The 22,494-nt window shown below is 41.0% G+C and overlaps 1 protein-coding gene across 1 annotated transcript in view; it reads right to left on the bottom strand.

Annotated features, from left to right (window-relative positions):
- CTNNA2 (catenin alpha 2) overlaps window positions 1-22,494 on the bottom strand; it is a 1,212,193-nt gene that overhangs the window by 261,262 nt on the left and 928,437 nt on the right. Inside the window, exon 8 of the mRNA XM_024129861.2 lies at window positions 4,756-4,836. Coding sequence (XP_023985629.1) covers window positions 4,756-4,836 — 81 coding nt within the window. The remainder of the gene's footprint in view (window positions 1-4,755; window positions 4,837-22,494) is intronic.

The following is a 22,494-nucleotide window of genomic DNA, read 5'->3' as shown; positions in this document are numbered from 1 at the left end:
TTAACATTTGGAGGAAATCGATATTTTATTTCATAATTTTTTAATTGTAGCCAGATAGATAGCTTCATATCCTTATGAGGAAAGCAGCTTCAAGTCTGGAAATAAATGATTTCAAAATGTTTTCTTACAATGAATCTAAAAATAATTGGCCCCATCAGCAGATGTGAGAAAAAGAATTGAATGCTTTAAAATTCCCTTTTTTCTGTAAATGTTTTGGAAAGTCTATAATTCATGCTTTGAGAAGCCAGCTACCTAAACATAATAGCACTTTTTAAAAAGAGCTTCCAGTGAACCATGACAGCTGGAGACCTGAGAGATGATATCCTAACATAAACAAGAACCCTATTTTTGACACGCACCACAGATGTTTTTTCTGTCTGAAGTACGTACATGTCACCCATCCCCAGCCCCATGGTGGTAAAGGTGCTGTTGAAAACCACAAAGCACCTCTATATATTACATGAACCCTTCTCCTTCTCCAAAGGAGATTCGTATATGGGTGATCCAACTGTATCCACTGGTTCTGTGGATTGGCAGGATGGGGAAGGGTTATGAGCCAAGACCCCACAGCCGGACTGCCTGGACTGGGACCTCCATGAATACATACTTTGCATGGCCGTGGGTGCATTACTTGGCTTCATGTCCCCATCTGTAAAATGGACATGGTAACAATCTTTTCTATCTCACAGAGCTGGCATGAGGATTAAACGGGGTTCATTTGTAGAGAGAACTTAGAACAGTGCCTGGCACATTGTAAGGACTCAATATACGTCAGCTATTTTTTAGTTTACGTTTTGTGGACAGTGATTTTACAAGGTCTCGCTGATGACTACCCATCTTTAGCCACAGTTCTTATATAAGGAATTGGGTCACAAAGGGGACAGCTGAGGAATCTTCAGCTGTAATTATTTCTTACTAATCTTGGAAACCTTTTCTGTAGTCCTATCTGGAGGCAGGATCTTGGTAAATCAACCTTTAATGTGCCACCCAGTGACATGTTTTGCTTGTTTGTTTGTAATCCTTTGTTATATAATCCATTCTATTAAGTATGCATCCCAATGTAAAAGCATTCTATACATGGTTTTGTTGTCTTTTGAAAATGTTTTGACTATGATAGCAAAATCGACACTTTTCTCAAGTTGACACACTGAATCTCATTGCTGGAATTATTATGATGGCTATTAAGGGTGAAGGAATAAGAATTAGTCCATTGATTGGTTTGGGGAATGAGAGAGAGTTGCTAAGTTTAGCAACACACTAACATGTTATGATTACTATTTATTAGCTTCTCATAGGAAAACACCTGGGTCCTGATTTGCTTATCAACTTGGGCGAAAAAAAAGACTAATACAAGGACCAAAATAATAATCAGGATAAACCAGCATCACTGTAAGCTTAAGGAAAATCGAGACCATGCCTAGAATAGTTCACAGGTGGCACATAGAAGGAGAACATGGAGGAGCAGCTGGCAGACACCAACTGGGCCCTCTCTAAGGGATGGATAGACCGCGTGGGCTACTAGGTACTCAGGCAGGGACTCGGCCAAAAGCTTTTTTTCTTATAATGGGCTGATTCCAGAATCACAGCAGTGACAGTAGCACAGACATGGGGCATACTGTGCCCACAGCTCTAAAATTAAAACATAATGCTTAAAGCTGGCAGTTATGTTCCCCTAAATCCATTTTTAATTCCAAACAAAATACTCTTAAAAGGATTCTGTTCTACCACTGCCCACTCTCATGGGTTTAATTGGCAAGATGGATCCATGCCAATCAGTTGAAATAACGCCCTTGGGTTCCTGAAAACTTCTTCACAACTTATGACTCCCCAGTTCCTTGGGACATACTGCCTGAAAAACAGGGACTTCTACTTGGTTCAAAATTCTACTTAAACAGAAATCCTTTTTATTCAATTACTTGATTTTTTTTCACGTGTTTACAAATTTAAGTCCACTTTCATTAAGCGAGTTCAAAATAATAATCATAATTGACTTTATTTTTTAATTTGGTGACTACAGCTCTGCAAGACTCCAGGGTCACCTTCTGAAGAACATTGCCCAACCTTAGGGCTATGAGGAAGAGGGAGAAAATGGAAAGGGTAGGAACTTATGAAAGTCACTGGAAATATTTTTCTTTGATTTCAGCTTTTTTCCTTATGTGACTTAATTTCTCTAAATATTGTATAAAGAAATATAGGTGTACGGGGAAGTGGAGCCAGATAGCTGAGGGTTTTCATTTTGAATCTTTTCTAACAAAGGCCCGTCTGTAACTGAAGGAACAGAAAGTGTTTCAGTTTTCATTTATTTGAACCACTAGCATTCACTGGGCCACCACATAGCTGCTATCAGAAACTCAGATAAAAATCTTTAATCCAATTAACTAGCTACCTAAATCTAAACTGAAGATCCACCTGAGCCAAGCTAATCAGACTCCTTGCATGCTCCATCTGCAGAAATGTTAGGTAGCTTCTGTTTAGCTCAGAGAAGTTTTTGTACCAGTACAGGTGTACATGGAGAAACAGAAGAAATGGGAAAAAACAGATTAAAATATTCCAACATATAGATAGGGATGGGACTGACAGATGAGGATCTTAGTTCTAGAAAGGCATACTGGGGAAGAGAAGGATGTTTGAACCAAATTCAGGGATGTGGTATGAAATTATGCCATAACTGTTGGATCTGAATATCATAAAACAATTCTCTTTTACCCTTATTCCTCTCAGTCTTTGGGAAAGGTGAGCAGAAAAAAAAATCTTATACATGGAATGATTTGAGGGGATGACATATTCCTTCTACTGCCACCCTAAAAGAAGCTCCCCAAGGATCTTGTCACCAAAGCATTTAAAATTCCACGATGAATCCACCTTCAAATTTCACCACTGTCCGCAGCTAAAAGAGTCGACACTTTATTGATAATTGTAACACCAAGGTGAAAACTACTTTATCCATTCCTTCCTAATGAGAGAAAAAATTCCTGTGATAGGTCCATGAGTGCAGAGAACTTAAGGGTATTGGCTCCAGAATGTAAAAGAATGGTCTCTACTAAGACCTAGAGGGGGAGGGAAGACTCGTTTCATGGATTTTGCCTCGTTGACAATCTAGCCAAAGGCAAACCTTAGAGGAGATGCCTGATGCCCTCCCACTGCTTTTAAAACCAGCAGTTATCTGGCATTAGGACCTCTGGCAGAGGAAATAAATGGACTCATTCAAAGATAGCTTACAGACCCAGTTTGGCTTCTTACTTTTACAAATAGGAGAAGGAGGCCAAGAGATGAAGGATCCACAGTCGTACAGCCAGTTTAGTGGCAGAGCTAGAAGTAAAACCCTGAGTTCCAGACACCTGATTCACTGTTTTCCACCAACCCCAATCCCAATTCCTACTAGCAGTATCATTTCATATCAGATGGGGGCTTTGTATGGAAAGATTGTCTAAGAGGGCAAGGAGGAGCAGACCTGGCCATACAGCTCTTTGGGTATTACCTAATAATGCCTAAGAAGGCAATGTTTTATTCTCCCTTTTTTCAAGGTAAAATAAAAAGAAAATGCTTTCCCCAAAAGGGCTTGTTAGCTGCGCAAACTAGAGTCTTCATATCCCAGAACTAATTGTGGTATCTTCTAGAGGACATTAGCTCAAGTGTGTCTGTAGCTTCTGGTGACATCCTGAAGAGAGCTCAGAAGCTCCCCAGCAGTGATTTGAAGTGGTGTTTTCCTCTCATTCAAACCATTTTTTAAGATGCTCCTTGGCTATTCTTGCCCAGGCACCTTGCTAATCTTGTCTGTACTTGACAAACTGCAGGACTGAGTGTTAGATGATCCATCCCTGCCAGTCCAGCTTTTCCAGATGGAGAAAGTAAAGCAGGTGTTACCCCAGGGCTGTGGTTGGTTCCAGATGACCAACACAATCAACACTTAATGAGATGGATATATGCAAAAGCTACCAGCAGGAGACAGGATGCCTCTCAGGCAGAAATCATGAAGGAATTTTTTGGGAACTTAATGGATGGTATTGTCTCTTCTAGAAAAGAGACAGAAGACAGTGGAGCTCACCACGGCAACATATAAAATAAGACTTACTGTCTTGTAGACAACATGTACTAGTGTTCATGTAGCACTTTCAAGATGAAAAGGGGCCCTGACTAGAGATTTCTCACCCCTCCCCCAACATGGACCCTTCAGACAAATGATGCCATTAGCCATTTAAATCATCCAACTGCCTTTCCTTGCTTTGGTTCCCTGCTTCCCAAACAACCATCTGATAAGCAAATTTTCCCCTAGATTTATACCCTTGAGGAAATACACTGGGTCAGAGACCTTAGTTAACCCATCAGATTAAGAGTTGTGTTTCTCATTAACCATTGGCATTCTTGTTTATTCACTGATTGCCTTGGGAGTTTAAGACCCAGCAGAAATCAGAGGCTGGTTCTTTACACACCTGAGTCTGAAAAACTGAAAACCAGATGAAGAAGGCAGAGAATGCATCACCTCTCCACCTGGGAAGATTGTGTCTGGCCAGTGAGAGGGCTCTCCCCCACCTTCCCTCACCTCAGGGATTATTTTCATCACCACACCCTTTGCACCTGTCACATCTCTCTCTGTTCAGCAGACTCCAAGTTGTTGATGAAAAGTTTCTGTGTATATGTAGATGTTATAAGGAATAGCGAGCTGAACATCAGCTCTAACACAGCACCCTGAAAAAGGACATTCTCAGAAAACCACCACTAAGTATCATGAACCTAAAATAAAAACAAAAACAGTACCTGTCTCCTTAGATCCCTTGTTTTCTTGGTCATCTTATCAATTGCAATGTTTAGAGGATCTCCTTTTTCTTTTCTTCCAGTCTATTAAGAAAAGAGAAATAATTTCTGATTTAGAAAAATTCAATGTTAGTGACATTAAAGGTTAAAATAATTCAGAAACACACTTGAGTTGTAGAGTTCAAGCCATTTTTTAAAAATGATTGTCTTCAATACACAGCTAATACAACTTGGTCTCTAAAGTTGATTTTCTCTGGAGTAAAAATTGATGAAATCAATACATTCTCAAGATGGTTACACGTATGTCCATATTCAACTCCATGCAAATCTGTTTTCTTCCCTTCTCCAGACATTCAGCGATTAAGTAAACACAAGGATGTTTTGTTATTGCCTTCAAATAAATGTTTTGTGTTTTTCTATTATGTAAGCACACTTCTGAATAGAAGATGACTGAGATAAAAACTAAATTAGAAAAGAAACTTAAGGTAATTGATCAGAATTCAGAATTTTATACCAGTATATCACAGGCCTTTTTGTAACTTCTGTATCAAAATCAAAAGAGATGCTTTAGTAGAAAACATAGTGTTTTACTCTTTGTTCTGCCATGCAGTGGAATGATAAACATGATAATAAGGGACCCACAGCTTGAGGTCACGAGGAAAATTTCCCTTATGACTGTAACAAGCAGAGGCAAAAGCAGAAGATAATAATAATAATAATCTTGATAAATTATTCAGTGGAAATTTGGAAGTTTGACTAGTTTCTGTTTTCCCTTTTGTTTTTCTATTTTTTTCATTGCTGTAGTAACACAATTAAAATCAAACCAAACAGAACCTCCATTATCTTTTTAAAACCACAACAGCAACAAGATTCCCATGGATAAAAAAAACTTTATGGATGGCATTATCTTCCTCTGAAGAGAAAATTGTTCTCAGAAACTTCGTCAAATCTATTAAATTATCTAAACTTTAGTCAAACACCCTACAGATCTATTTATTTATGGTCCTAGCAGCAGGCCAATTCTTGTTCCATACTCAGTCTCTGTAAAACCAAGTAGGTCTCTGCAGTAATTTGTGTATATGATGAAATGAGATCCCAAGTCATAAATTGTGCCTCATGGGATAATGTGTTTCGAGGATCCATAGCAATTAATATCGGACAGATTTCTAAATGTTCTCTTCCAATGGCAAAATCCTGGATGCCTAAGGCTGATACATACACATCCGATTTACATATACCTACATTTAAAGCAGTCACTGTTTTCTACAACTTGCTTAATTAATCATTTTTCCTTGAATGAATGGTCGATGTGTAATCCTATAGGATTTTTCATGAAAAAGCCAAAACCAGGGCATATGTGTGTATTTTTAATCATTTAAAACCTACAAATCCCCATCACCATTTTTCCACTCCCTAAACTCAAATGCTGACCCTCTCAGATGTACACTCTGAAGTTTTGTAGGTAGAAAGAGCTTAAAATAAAGTGACCAACATTTACAACCTTGAAATATCAGCATACAATTAGCTAAAAGGAAACAAAAGTATATGGAGAAGAACGATGTGCTGCTTAATCTTCCGAGGACTGCTGTCACATAGTGAGTGTGACTTCAGCGCGCTGGCTCTCCATAGTCAGGTGTGACACCAGCTTAGCAGCCAGAACTGTTTCTTTTCTCTTTGGTTTCCTCCTTGCAAATAGGACGTCTGCCTTCAAAATATGGGCACTTTTACGGGGGTCTGGACCACAATCATTCTGGAACCACAGATTTCTCAAGCCCTTTCCATGTAGGAGAGTAATTAAAAAATTATTTTGAAAAATGAACAATTGTGAGTTTGTTTTAAAATGTGACTGTGAGAGAAGCAGACTGGATCACTGAACTTTCCAATGTAAAAAAAGTCAAGACAGTGTGAATACACAAAATAATTACGGAATAAATACTGTGTCAGACAGGGCTCATTGAGTCCTGCCAGTGACATATCATTATCTCCATTTACAAAGGAGACCATGAGGATGACAGAAGACCTGGGACCAGGGTGAGAGGAGTGAGGCATTTGCCTCAGGTACAAAATGTAAGGGGTCATCAAAGAACTCAGGAATCAAGATAAACAATAGTTTAATGCAATAGTTTAAAAACTCAAAATTAATGCCAAAAAATCCATGCTGAACAAGTACCAAAACTTTAAATAAAGCCAAGCTCTGACAGTGCCAGGATTAGGTGGGGCGAGTAAGGTGCGTCACACAAGTACAGGTCAGATAACATTTTTAAATATTTTTAAAAATTAGGGGATATATTTATACTAAAAAAAATGTCATTGTTTACCTAAATTTCAAATTTAACTGGGTGTCCTATAATTTTATGTGCTAAATCCAGCAACCCTACCCCCAGGGGTAATGGGGAATGCTCAAAATTGTAAGTAGGGTGGTTACAGACACAAATTCTGTGAATAGCTGGGCAACATGGGATTCTGTATCCCATCTGGCATCAATAACCTGCAACTGTATAGCACATGTCCCAGAGATGTGAGGCATCATGTTGGTCACCGGGGGGTGGTGGTAGGGGGGTACAGGGGATGCACAAAAAGCAAGAGTCACATTCTCACACTTGAGGAGCTCCTAATCCAGTGAGTGAACCCAACATGAGACCAACAAAACTAACAACTCCACAGAGAGACTAACTCTCTTCAGGGCTAAATAAGATGCTCCAAAGAGGAAGGAGATGCTGCATTTGGGAAGTCAATAATCTCACAGAGGGATGGGAAGATTTAGCTAGACCTTAAGTCCTGGGCAAAATTCGAATAGGACAGAGGGAGGGCCAAAGTAGCATCAAGAGAAGAAAGAGCAAGGCTGTTACTGGGAGGACAGTGAGAGGAATGGGCCAGCCTTTTCTCCACGATGTGAAGGGATTGGTTTGACTAGCTGTAGAGACAGGTTATTTTTATAGGAGCTTCTTTATAGTATGATTACAGCCAACTATAGTTTGATCTGCAAGCTCAGAGCATCTCTGGTGACATTAGCATTCCAGGTCCCTGTGTTGTTGGGATTCTCTTTGTATAATATTTGTGATCTGGTGTCTTGAGCTTTCAAATCTTTGGCTGAAAGCAATTCAAAAAACTGCAGTTGACTTGGGTGCCATCTTTGTTTTCATGGTTTAGAGAGGTGGGGGAATGGTAAAGCTGGGACTAGAACTTAGGAAACTGGGGTCACCAGCTGAAATCATCCACTCACTGGCCCTTTGTTAGCACTAATATTTTAAAATAAGGTAGGGGCACAGGAACAAGGCTAGTAACCCCTCAATGCTCAGATTTACGTAGTAAATGGGGACTAGCAGCCCATGACTCCATATTTTCCTGTGCTCTGGTATGACCCCAGGTAGAAACATTTTTAAATTATCAACCTGAATTGGACAGGAAACTAATCATTGAGAGAGACCAAACAAAGAAAGACTCCTGCCTCCTAGTGTCAGCCCTTTGTTATTAGGTTCTGTGATCTTGGACTAACGATTTGCTCATTTTTTATGTCTGAGTTTTCTCATAAGCACAATGGATAGCATAATATATACCCTATCTTCTTCACCAGGTTAGCAGGACAATCAATCAAGGTGTCAATGTGCTGGAAACAATAAAAGACATTAACAGTATTCAGGGTAATTAGGAAAGTATTTCTACTGTGGAAAAAAATGAAAGTACTGCTTTGGAAACTACACAGAAACTATTTTTAGATCACCTGGACTTTGACTTTCTCCACTCAGGCAGATAATATATGACAACCTTGCCAAAGACTAGAATTCCTAAAGAAGAGTTAATTCTGTTTAAGGAAGGAATATTTGGGGTGGTTCATTTTAAATGACTAGTCTGGGATATTCTAAGAGGTGAAATAAGGATCAGAAACTCCAGATGAATGTCTTTTACATAGGAGGTTGTTGGATATATTTGTTAAATAACTAAAGATTTGATCATCATGAGCAAATTCTAGTTCCCAGGGAATCACACAGAAGCCTAACCTAAACTCTCCCTCCCTGACCCTCCAGGCTCTATAAACTAAAAATTGTTTAACAAACTGAAGTGAAGAGAGACCTCCGTCTTCATTTTGACACCATCACCTAGTAAACAAAAGTGTGTGGTCTTCAGCCAGTCATCCCTTTATTCCCTGCCTTTGCTGAACAGAGGAAACGAAAAGCAGTTATAAGCACTCTCTGCCAATAACTACCTAAGTGATTTGGCAACTTCTCTACACTCCAGACTTATCATCTGTCCAATGGAGGGGCTAGAGATGAGTGACAAACCCCAGGAAATGGGGGAGCCCAAACATGTAACCACGCTTCCCTTGTAGGGAGGCTCTCATGGCACTGCAGAATGGGCTAGAATTGGCTGTCAGTCAGTCAGGGTATTATTATCTTTAAAATGTGGATAAGTGCTTGCTTTGGGGATTATTGTGAACATAAAAGAGATAGGATCTGGAGCATGTAGCACAGTACCTGACCCAGAAGAGGGTCAAGTACTAACTCAATCAATTTCTTCTCCTTCCTCACCCCCTCATTCCTCTCAAAGATGAAAAGAGCAAAACCCAGAAAGATGAAATCACTGATCACATGGCTCACTAGTGTCTGACCAGGATCTCTGGACTTCCAGCCCAGTGCCATTTCCATTCCATGTCTAAACCGTCTCCCATTTCTAAAATTCTAGGATTCTGTGATTTTATAGAGTTTCATGTGTTTCTTTTCAAAGGCTATCAAAAAAAATCTCTGTTTGAGGTGTATCCGCCCTATCACATGTTGTCTGCAGACCGTGTGTGCCTTTCTCAGACTGCTCCCTACTTGACTTCTTTATCTTTACCTGCAGAGAACGAGCCTGCAATGGAGAAAGCCATTTAATAAATATCATTATTAAAAAAAACAGAAGACAGGCATGAGCAATCTCTCACACTGCCTCAGGCAGCTTTCCTAGTTGCCATCTGTTGTGCTACAGAGGTGCGTGTTTATTAAACTTTATTTGTTTTAGTCGCTGGGCTCTACTTTACAAAACACATTTGGGGTAGATCTGCAGCTTGAATTGATGAGAGGGAAGGGAATGAATTTCCTGATTTGGCTTTTTATAGGGGGTCCTTTATTCTCCCAGCCTCTGGCTCTAAATTCAAGTCCAGTTTGCCAAAGTATTAGATGCTGTCAAGAAGACTTTCATATTTTCAGTTTAATCCTACACAAAAATGATTGAGGCCATTAATTGAAATTTTGATTTCTCACAATCATTCTCCAGGAAAAAGACAATATTTTAGTTCATTTTTAAAATAAAACTATCCTTTGTCCTTTTGCGAAATAAAAGCCCTTCTACTTATCAGAAGAGGGTCTTCATTTTTCTTCTTTCTCTCTCTCCCTTTTATTAAATATCCATCATCCCTTCTGAAATACTGAAGAGATATGCAGTATATTTAAATTGTATGCTGAATATTTCATAACTCCCTAATTTATAATAAGGAATAGTAATTTTTTTAATTTCTGAAATTGACTGTGTATTTGTTTAAAGGCTGTTCCCCATCCCAGACCCTCATTACACCTTAAACACATAATTCAGTACAAGGAGTCACTCATGGAGGTCCTGAGGATATAAATCTACTATCTCAATGCTTCCATCAGATCTGTGGTTTCATGTTAGTTTCAGGGCACAATATTAATATGTGGGAAATGGCTGTAAGAAAGCAAATGTCTATCACTTTTTCCTTTCGCTCAACAGGACCTGCAAACTTGATTGAATGTATGAGAAATCTTCAAAATACTGTATAGTGATGACTCTACTATGCTGAATGTGTGGGAAGCTAATCAAATGCCCAGTCTTCAAATTGTTGTCATTTGAAAGAGATGGAAGTCAAAATCATCAGAACAGCAGAAAGCAATAATGTGCCATGCACTCCACCTCCCACACATTTTCCTGTCATTTAAACCTATGATTTAGACAACAGGAGGGAGGAGAAAAAATTATCTATTGATCTAGCAGTCACCCTATCATATTTGGAGGGCTGACCATCTACCCTCAAACCCTGCATGTAGAAATCATATTCTTGTTACAAATAGCACCAAGAATTTGAACGTTTCATAATACCTTTATATTCGGTGTCAATCACAGTCTGAGGATGTGAACCTTTCTAAATATTTCCTTTTCACTAGCTATGGACATTTCTCTTAGAAAAGAAATGGGCAATATCTCTTTAGAATGGATAAAAGTTTAGCAACAGCCACAAATCAAACCCACAATCAGGATACTTTGACCACGTAAAAACCCAGCTTTCCTGGACTCTGGGATAGGGGTGGGAGGATAAAAGTAGAAAGGGAAAACCTGATGAAAATGTGTCAAGGCAAAAATGTGTCTGACATTTCTCTGCCAGGCCTCATCAATGCTCAAGGAAAGAATCATCAATATAGAAGGTTAAAACAGCAGGATGGCATTATTTGTGAAACTCCCAGACCATACCTACTAGCATAGCAGTGTTAGTACACACATCAGGCGGTGCACAGAGAAGGCCTGACTCAGAGAGTTCAGGGCATATCACTATTTATTTTCATTCTCTCAGCAACCTCTTCATTTTCTTTTGGTAAACCCTCTAATTTTTCCTTCTGACTCTCAACCAAGGAGTTCTGGCCCAGGGATAAACTCAGGATAACATCCGAACCAGTGAGATTCAGCTATAAGGTGGTAGGTAAAATTATTAAGAAGGAGGCATATTTTTCTGCACTGGGATTGCTAAACTGGCAGCAGATACACCTTGAGCTAGTTAGGGAGTCTTTCAAAATAGATGCCATAAAAAGAAAGCATAGCTGGGAGGTGGGGGGAGGGGAGGGAAGGAAAGAGAGAGAGAGAGAGAAAGAGAGAAAGCGATGAGAGATTAATTTGGGGCTGAAAAGAGATGAGATGCTAGGGAAAGGAAATAGAAAGAAAGGGGAAGGAAGGGAAAAGAAGGGGAAGGGAAGTCAGCTTTTGGAGTCAAAACAAATTGGTTCATAGTTTCCATTAAATACAAAACTTGTAAAAATAAAGCTCCGTGAGGGTACAGTTTGTGCTTTACCTATCATTATATCTGACAGTCTGGAGCTTTGCCTGGCACATAATAGGCACTTAACAAATTGTATTATATCAGTGAATGAAACACATGGGTTCCTGAATCCAGCTGTACCTAAATCCTTTAGTATCTATCAATGGATTTCCTAGTGTCACAAGTTAACCAATTCCCCCACGTTTGTTGATGTTGGATTTCTGTCACCTACAACCAAAAACGTCTGACTAAATCAGAGACCTTAAACTACCAGACCAAACTAATTTGAAGGCAGCATGGAAGACAGGGAAACCCCAGCAAGTCCCCCATGGACACAGCTCAGAGAACTAAGGGAGCTCAGGCCTTGGTTTCACCTACAGAGTTTTTCCCTGCACTAATCACTGCCCAAGTTCTAAATCCTAATATAATATTTCTCCTCTAAATCTGATCAGTCACTAAACTTGAGAATTTGTCCATCAAAAAGTCTCTAGGATTCCTGCTGTTCCTCAAATCCCTCCACTCATGACACCCAGCCACCCCAGTGTACATCTCCAACACCACACCAGCCTCCCTCAGCATCCTCATTATGGCCTGTTGAGACCAAGCTTTCACTTCCTTGGCTCAATATTCCTCTCAGTTCCCATTTAGTTCTTACTGCATCCCTACTTCCTAGTAAACTTTTGAGCCTATATTTTAAGACTTCTTAATTTGACCTCCTTCTTGTAATTGCCCACACCTCTAGGCAACTTGTTCCTTCTCAACAACTCACACACTTTCTGCCTGGTTGGTGCCTGGTTGAAAGGCATCATTCTCCCTTCAACCATTTGGCTAAGCAGGATGTGCCCATTCTTCAAGCAACAGCTTAAAATCCTCCTCCAGGGAGTGTTTCTAGACTGACCTGGCCCCTGAAGACCTTCCTCTCCTCTGACCATATCCTTCTATTATGTACTGTGTCAAATAATGCAGATGTTAACAACAGACCATCCTGCATTGTTTATCAAGTTTTCGTGTTCCTGCAGAGTAGAACCCAAGCTTTTTGTGGATAGTGAATTTTATTTTCTCCTGGAGGACTCAGCATAAAACTCCTAAGAAGTGCTCTGGAAGTGCTTCTATCCACTTGTTTGTGGAAAGAAGGATGGATGGTCCAAGCAGGCCCCTGGGGATAGGAGGTAGGTATGAAAAGGATGAATTATTTGGAAAATGTGGGGTCCTAAAAATAAATTTCACCCACTTCACAATTTGCTGATCAAAGTCATAGGAAGTGGTTGGCACCTGTGTAATGTTACAATTCATGCTCCTTGATTTATTTTATCAACACAGGTGTAGCCCTCAGTGATTATCTGTCAGGCAACACTGCCTAGAAGACAGTTTTCATCAGAGCTCCCCTTCCCCCAGATGTCAAGCTTGGGTGACTGCTGAGAGCCATGGTTAATTAACCACACATGCCTTTGAAGCCAGCGAGAGACCATGAACTGAGCAAACTGTTAAAAAATGCCATTTTATCTTTACAGTTGAGATGAAAGTAGCCAAGACGAAGTACAAATTTCCATTGATCTTATACACAAACATGTATATACCCACACTGATTAAATGATTTAAATTTCAATGAAATTTAAACTTCCACTTCATTTTTAAGTGCATATTCCTCAAACCACTCAGTTACAGTTAAAGCTATCAATACCTAAAGGATCCCAGGAGTCTGGCATTTTCCACCATCTCAAAAAGAGGCCAATAACTGGGTCCACATTGCTGACGTTTCACAGAAATCAGAAAACACCCAGACAGAGGATTACCTTGGTTTATGGAACATCTATCTGGGTGGGGAACCCAAGCTTTGGCCTTCCTGGGCTTCATCTGCCCATGGATCAGGAGCCAGTTCATATTGTATTTCCTCCATCATACCTTCCTGCCCTCCCAGCGTACAGCAGCCCATCCTCCCCCGAGTGCCTACAGCCACCTATATCATTTATTTCATTGCCAGTTTCCACGCAGGCAACAACTGTGTATTGTGCAAATCTCTTGCATTGTTAATTGAATTTCAGATGTCACACCCTAAAGCTAAAATACAAATATATAAGATGCATCATTACAATCCTTTATTGTTCGGAAACTTGTCATGACTATATATCCCTTCTTCCCAATTAGAAGTACAGGAGTTTAAGAACAGTGTATTTGTCAGCTTGGGCTGACACAACAAAATACCACAGATTGGGTGGCCTAAACAAGACAAATTTATTTTCTCTCTATTCAGGAGGAAATATGGAAAGCCAAGATCAAGGTCCAGCAGGTTTGGTTTCTGATAAGAGATCTCTTCCTCACTAACAGACATAACCAAGCTCTCTAGTGTCCCTCTTAAAAGGGCACTAATCCTATCATGAGGGGCCCACTCTAATAATTTATCTAAATCTAATTATCTCTAACAGGCCCCATCTCTAAATATGATCACATTAGGGGTAGGGCTTCACTATATGAATTTTGGAGGGACACAATTCAGTGCATAGCAGACAAGAAGATGTCAGCCAATCACACTTCCTTGAAACTGAAGTTTCTTGCACAGTCCTTACACAGACTAGATGCCAAGCAAATTAGAAATATGTATCAATAGGTACATATGAATATGTATTGAATAATAATAAATGTCATAATTAGTATTCTGGCTGTTTGACACAATGACATGATATGGATCCTTGGGGGCAAGGCTACTTGTGTGCGGAGGTGGAAATGGAGTAGCTGTGTCTTCACCACAGGTAGAGTAATAGTATTGCCTACCCTCTTTGTATGCTCATTCTCTTTCTTGACTGTTCCAAATCTCATGTGAGCAAAAAGAAGACAGAAATCAAAGCCTTTGATTATATGCATAGGATTAAGATTCACACACTTGGGAAAAGAAACATACAAATTGTACATGATTTTGTCAAATTTTTCTTTCAAAATAGTGGGAGATGGGAGTAGGTAAGCTTGAGGACACTAGATGCCAAAAAAATGGGTTTGGTGAAATGACACTTCTAAGGGACAAACAGGCCATCCCAGAGAGTATCTGGGAGGCTTCTGTTTGTCAACCTTACAGCAGAACAAAATGAAGAAGCTTTCCTTGGTGACATTGGGAAGAGGAAATACAAAGATTGGGAGTGCCAGGCACTTCCTGCATGCCCAGGGGACCCCCAAAGAGATTTCCTTGCACTCTTCAGAACCAAGGCTTTTTTCCTCCCCAAATCAAATCTGACCTTTCTTGGTCCTTGCAAAGCCTGTGAGGACCACCTCTCCCCATCCTCTCAGCATCACCACCCCCCATTCTATATCATGGCCCCTTCTTCTTCCTCTCACACTCCCCTCCAAAAGGTCAGCACTGTCTGGAAAGCCACCATACAGGTCTTGGCCACTTTACATCTTATCACTATGAGGGAACTAAGAGAGAATAATATTTTGTTTTTAATTATCTGGACAGTCAAAATAACTGAAGAAATATTTTAACTGCTTAGACACTAGCAAGCCCCAGTCAAGAGCTGCTAACCTCATTGTTAGCCCTTTTGCTTATCAAGACTTGGGCTCTTTCTCAACTTCCCAAACCCACCCCCAAGCCAGACTGCAAGGCCAGGCGGCTCCCCACCCCCAGCACCAATATCCCAAGACCACTGCTAAGTGACCAGGGTCCAAGCACAGGGCACTCCTCATGCTTCGGTGAGTCAGGGACCTCTCTGAGGCCCTTCTCACTAAGAGTGCTTGGAATCTGACCCATGATGGAGCCATCTCATGGGGCCTTTGCTCACCCTTGGGACCGATGAAAACTTTATGAGGCAAACAGCATTTTTTGCAGCATGACAATTAAAAACTAAACTAAATAGAGAGCAGGCCGAAACCCTGGAACACATGTCTCACATCGTCCCAAATATCCCTCACTATGTGGCTCCCATAAACACCATCTGCTGTGTTAATTTGTAAAGAATTACAAGGTTCTTAAAATTACACTTTGCTCTCTGTAGCGTACACTGTGTCTATTAAGGGGGAGAGTTGAGAATGTGCATCACGACCAGCCAGACACTGAGATCTTTTTCCTTCCTATGCTGGGATCCTACTGAAAGTTCGCTAAGTCTGCAGGGAATTTTAAGAAGTGTATCGTATTCTCTCTAGACCAGATGCAGGAAAAAAATTCAAAACAAAATATACACACAGCAAAATCTTTGCCTGGATTATAATCCTAGCATCTTATACATTTTCAAGTTGTGTGCGCATGCCCCACCTCACTGAATCCTCATGACAATGCAAAGTCCTTGACTATAAGTTAAAGAGGGTAAATAGCCCAAATTGAGAGAATTTCTTGGGTGAGACTTAATCCTCCATCATGAAGTTCTGACCTCTAGGGTCCCTCAGAGACCTTGGGTGTTAGCTGTTTCTCGATTGCTCATCCCTGTCTACTCACAGAGCCAGAAGAGCAGCATCTTGTGCCCAAGCACATCTCTCTGACAGTGCAGGGCTATGGTGACTGGCCACAAATGTAAGCTTTTAGGTGAATTAAGTCCCCAGGCTGTTGCTGGTTAAATGATGGTAAGTGGTGGCCAGGAATGAGACGGTAGATAGAAGAGTCTTAGGCTCAATAACCCGAGCCTGGAAACTGTCGATGTGAGATAATTGTTACAAATGAAGATCCCTGGGTTCCTCTACCAAGAGATTCCATTCCGTAGCTCTGGAGTAGGTTGGAAATCTGTATGTTTAATAAACTTTTTAAAAATTTCAAACAAGTTCTGGAAATACACGGATCGTTTCAGTGGGTCCCAACCTGATGAATCATTTATTAAACAAAATCTTTCCAATTAATACCCAGGAACGTGCATTTCAGATTGCCATGACATTCTGTTGCTCAGCCTGATTTGGGACCAATGCGTTTTACAATGATTTACTACTAGTAAGCCTGAAGTAGGACCAACGATCCACAATTAAGGCAAATCTGCTTAATTCCGAATGAATCAGTCACTGTATCTCAAAATAAATTTCGTAACCAATCCACTTAATTCGAAAAGGAAAGCCATACTGCAGAGTAGACACAGCCTGCAACATCATTTCAGAAAAAGTCCCTGAAAGAAAGCTGAACTTGCTCCCCCAAATTTCTTGCCTGCCATGGTCACATCTACATGTAGACGTTAAAATAAGGCTGCTAGATACAATGGACACAGAAATAAAGGAGGCTGCTGATCTTTCTAACGCATAGAGAGCTTTACAAATTTGCAAGATCACATACACTCAAAAACAGGCTCCTGATCCGGGAGTATTTCAGAGTTTCTGCTGGTAAACCCAAGTCTACACTCTGATGATTTCTCAACATTTTCTGAAAATTTACTCCCAAATTCTTCTCCCCAGGGTCCCAATCTCTCTGCTCCCTTGTAAGTACCTCCCAGTTCTCAGAGAAGCATTTCTCTCAGCACCCCATATGCTAACTCTGCCTTTTTTCCCCATCCCGAAGCATCCTCTACAGCCCAGATCAAGCTCTCCCTGACCCCACAGCCAACACAGAATTCTGCCTTCTCTGAACCACAGTAGCAATTGGTAGAGTCCTTTCTGATATTAGGCCATAGCATCCCCCTCAGACAAATCCCTGAACAGCCTTTGGGCAAGCTGGCTCTGAGTGGTCTCACCGTGCATCCCTCACAGAGATTTGGCTATAGCTGTCCACTGACTTCCAAGCTCTCAAGAAAAAAAGCAGGAGTAAGGTTAAATGTGGTTGCTTGAATTTTCTCTGTTCACTCTCAGCTGAACTGCAGTTGAACCACAGTTGCTTCCAATTATATCATCAATCCTACGAAAAAACAGGATTTGGGGCACTAATTGTAAGGGAAAAAAACTACTGAAACAGGTTGGCAGCGACACCCAGATTATCTGGTGATGCGTCTGTCGGTTACGTACATAACACAGTAGCATAAAATAAAAACGTTGTGCCAACTCCACAGGTCATCTTAGTCTCCTGAGTGCTGTGACTCTAAGACTTGGGGCAAGTGGAGATGGATGCTTTGATAAAGAAATCAGTGTTACCTCATTCTTAGGTAAAATGACAATGCAAATGAAACTGCCAGTCCACAACCACCAAGCACCCTTCTTTCTTGCCTTCTCCCAAGCCTTCCCTTCCTTCAAACAATTTTTGAAGCAGACACAAAGAGTATTAAGTTACATCTTGGCTCTGCTACCTAATAGCTGTGTAACTCTTGGCAATTAAACTCACTAAATCTCAGTCCTCAGCCGCAGAATAGTGAAAAGAATGCCTAGCTGTAGATTGGGGTGAGGTAATGCACGCAAAATGTCTGTCTACAAGTCTAACATGCAAATCAGCAGGTTCCTGACCCTGACTTTTTGTCCTCTCTTGATAGTAAACCTCTTCAGGAGAGGCACAGTACCCAGCATCTGAACCATGAATGGATGAATGATGGAAGGATTGACTGTCTAGGGAGAAAACATTGTTTTATAGACTGGATCTGGGTTTACACAGACTAGCCATTTGAAAATCTTTTGACATCTGAGTGGTATTTAATACTCATGAAATTGTCACCATTTTAAAGTCTATTTATAATGCAATTCAAATATAAGGCCATGAAAAAGGAGAACCAGACATGGATCCTGAAACTTTACTAATAAAGTAGTGAGACATTCAAACCCGACAGCTGCGGTTTCCTATGCTAGTGAGAGATGGGCAACAAATGTTGGAGACTGATTCCTTCCTTCAGTCCCCTGCATGGGTAATGAAATCAGGAGTGAACACACCACGCTAACGATTTTAATCAAACAGAGCACCTAGAACTAACTACCAGGAGAGGGAGATCCCCCATGTAGCACAAATGGATTCTATTTCAGTCCCCTTTATTTGGCATGTCAAGGAAGGCATGGCCTGACTGAAATCAGGAAGCCAGATGCAGCAGACCTGTCATGTCTGCCCCATACTGATGGGGAGTCAGAGAGCGAAGCTGCTAATTACTTATACACACCTAGGTAAGTGGGGCCTCCAGAGATGCATCTGAGCAGCCAAAACACACCTCTTTTCTAAGTATACCTTCTACTATGATGCAAAGTCTAGAGAGCTATAATTAGAGCTTTATTTTAATTCATTGATAATGACTCTAGAAGTTCCCTGGTAAAATACTAATAAAATTGAGAAAGACCTTAAGTATATAATCTGCTCACTGGTTGTTCATCTGTTTCTCCCGTTAGACACTTCATGGGATTAGTACACTTCATGGTATTAGTAACTTCATCCTTCTGGTTTACCTGTATGTGTATTTCACTAAATCCAGTAACAGGCATGTAAATTCTCAATGAAGCAGTGACATAAAATGGTTGTCATTTTGGAAAATAGAAAGTTGATCTCTAAACAGGACAAAAGGTAGCATAGAAACCTTTATGGGGGGTTTAGAAAAAGAAAGCTTAGAGAGTTGAAAGCAAACTCTGGTCCCATTAGGAAATCCATGGATCAGGGATTTTAGGATTAGAAATTAGATATATCCATGACACTAAACAAAAAACTGAGGGGAAAAAGATCAAATGATATGGAGAGGGCAAAAAAGAAAAAAAACAACATTTGTGTGGAGTTTAAGGCAAAGGATGGCTGAGACCTTACCCTGGAGCTTGGCGACTCTAGCACTGTGTTGGATCCAAAGTAGGAACCATCAAGGGAACAGAACAACAGGCCAGGGATCCAGTTACTATCATTCAGGTGGACGGTACTAATAAGTAGTCAAAATAGAAGTCAGAAACCAAGAACCAGAAGGGAGGTTCAAGTCTGGAGTGAAATCAGCAGTAAGTCTGTCTTAAGGGTGAATCACTGGGTTATGGGTTCAAGTCATTTTATTCCCTGTGCAGAAGCCAGAATGGTGCTAAGTTCAAAGTTGTCTGGGTAATCTGTCCCCCTCTCCCACCCACATGTAAACAAGCATGAAGCCAGGCTTACTACCACCCAGCTGTGTACCCAGGTGTCCCCTCTCCTCCTCCCTATTCAGAGAGCTCCCCAGGAACACTTGCCTCCTGGAAGGGCTTTCCCACCAGAACCCTTTCTCCAGGGCTATCCCAACCCTCTCTTTGCCTTTTTTCCCCTGTGATTAATCAAGACCTGCTGAGTGGAAAACAAAGAAATAAACAAAGAGAAGAACTAACAAATCAATCAACATTAAATACAATCTAATTATCCTGGCTTAGGCTTCTTAAACTCAGTTCTCTAGCAGCAGAACCATCAAGCACTGGACCAGGCTTCCATCTGTGGTGGCCTGAGTCAGGGTAGACTTTGTAATCTGCATATCACAGCAGCCAGGCTGACCTTTGTCTCTATGTGCCCTGGGGTCAGCCACTACATCCTACTTCAAACAGTAGACCATTCTGTCAAAAAGCAAGTATTTCCTGAGCACCTATTTGATATTGATCCCTGTAGAAGGTGTGATATGAGCCAAATTATGCTCCCCTCCCTGGAAAAAGAAATTCATAGGTTGAGGTGCTAACCCCATAGTGCCTCAGTATGTGACAGTATTTGGAGACAGAATCTTTAAAGAGATAATTAAGGTTAAATGAAGTCATTAGGGTGGGTCCTAATCCCATAGACTAGTGTCTCTAAAGAAGAAGAGATTAGATATAGAAATACACAGGAAAGATCATGAGAGAAGAAGCCTGTTTATTTACAAGCCTGAGAGAAAGACCTCAGAACAAACCCACCCTGCAGACACCTTGATCTCAGACTTCTAGTCTCCAGAACTGTGAGAAAATAAATTTCCATTGTTAACACCCCAGTCTGTGGTACTTTGTTATGGCAGCCCTAGAAAACTAATGCAAGGTGCAGCAGGAAATACCAAAGTAACGATTGAGTTGAGTTGAGTTTTTGACTTCCTGTTAAATACATTACTGACTCAGGCTAACAAAAAGTCCGAGAGAACTGAGGTGAGGGCAGGGAGGGAAGATGTGACTGTCTCCAGAAATCTTAATTGATTTCTCAGAAAGCTCTTCAGTTTTTCACAGCACACAGCATATATCAATCAGTTCGTCTGATTCTCATCCAACAATTAGAAAATGAGTATCCTAAGTCTCAGAGCAGAATTCTTGCTCTGAATGCCAGGATGGCTTCCGGTGTTTTTTTTTTTTTTTTTCCTAGCTCCTTAAAGAGTCCCACAGCTGTTATTAAAAACTAGAAGCTATCAGATAGATAGATAGATGGATAGATAGATAGATAGATCTAGATAAACCACTTAAAGCAATCTTCTTCATACATCTTCACACATTTCCGTTTCACAAAACAGCCAAAGACAGTTTAGTCTCAAATTCTCTCACAATTTTTTTTTTTTTTTTTTTTTTGCAGTACGCGGGCCTCTCACTGTTGTGGCCTCTCCCTTTGTGGAGCACAGGCTCCGGACGCACAGGCTCAGCGGCCATGGCTCAGGGGCCCAGCTGCTCCGCATTATGTGGGATCTTCCTGGACCGGGGCACGAACCCCTCCCTGTCCCCTGCATTGGCAGGCGGACTCTCAACCACTGCGCCACCAGGGAAGCCCTTCTCTCACAATTTAATTCAGAGAAAAATGTAACATTTTGTCCTCTAAATGAAAGTTTGCAGGTGCTTTTGATTAAGGAACCTAAATGAGGTATTTAAGTAGTATATGATGCCTATTCCCTTATTGGTAACTTTTTTTTCTTGGTGTGCCTCTCAGAGTTCCAGTTTAACATACCTAGTACTTCAAGAAGGTAGCTGATAGCTATGTACTTGAGATGTCTTAGCAGCAACCCACAGGTTGACTATTGTGGAGCACAGGCTCCGGACGCACAGGCTCAGCGGCCATGGCTCACGGGCCCAGCTGCTCCGCATTATGTGGGATCTTCCTGGACCGGGGCACGAACCCCTCCCTGTCCCCTGCATTGGCAGGCGGACTCTCAACCACTGCGCCACCAGGGAAGCCCTTCTCTCACAATTTAATTCAGAGAAAAATGTAACATTTTGTCCTCTAAATGAAAGTTTGCAGGTGCTTTTGATTAAGGAACCTAAATGAGGTATTTAAGTAGTATATGATGCCTATTCCCTTATTGGTAACTTTTTTTTCTTGGTGTGCCTCTCAGAGTTCCAGTTTAACATACCTAGTACTTCAAGAAGGTAGCTGATAGCTATGTACTTGAGATGTCTTAGCAGCAACCCACAGGTTGACTAAAGGGAGTGATGAAATCCCTATGAGGTCATGGCTAAACTTTCAGTCCCGATTCATCTACTTCATCAATTAACATAAAGAATCATATAATGACCACAGTGCTAGACACTGGAGACATAGCAAACTGTCATGGTTGCTACTGAAACTGAGTAGGACACTGTGGGGCTCCTGGGCATGGAAGTCTTTCTGTGTCCCACATTTCTTGTTTGTAGGGACTAGGCTTCAGCCTCTATGACCTTCCCTGAGTTCCAAAGGGCAGGTTCAAACAGTTGTTACTCAGGGAAGGGAGGGGATGCAGAGACAAGGGAGGAGCAGTCAAGAAACAATAGTGCAGCCTTGGGGCAGGGTCCTGGTTCCACCTCAAGGGATATCCGTAACAATATCTGTGAGCTCTTCTGCAGAACTAAAACCCCCAATAAATGGAAGATGTTAACTGCTTGATGAAGCATTCTTCACTCCAGAGAGAAGGTCATAGTTTGATAACCTCAAGAACCACAGAAGCTCATCAGGAGATCACCTGAGGCCAGATTAAAGGAATGCAGGCCCTGCACACACTCTGATCCTTATCAGCAAC

This window comes from Physeter macrocephalus, chromosome 12 (genome assembly GCF_002837175.3).
Source record: "Physeter macrocephalus isolate SW-GA chromosome 12, ASM283717v5, whole genome shotgun sequence".
Lineage (NCBI taxonomy): Eukaryota > Metazoa > Chordata > Mammalia > Artiodactyla > Physeteridae > Physeter > Physeter macrocephalus.
The sequence above is the reverse complement of the archived record's forward strand: the minus strand, read 5'-3'. Positions and strand labels throughout refer to the sequence as shown.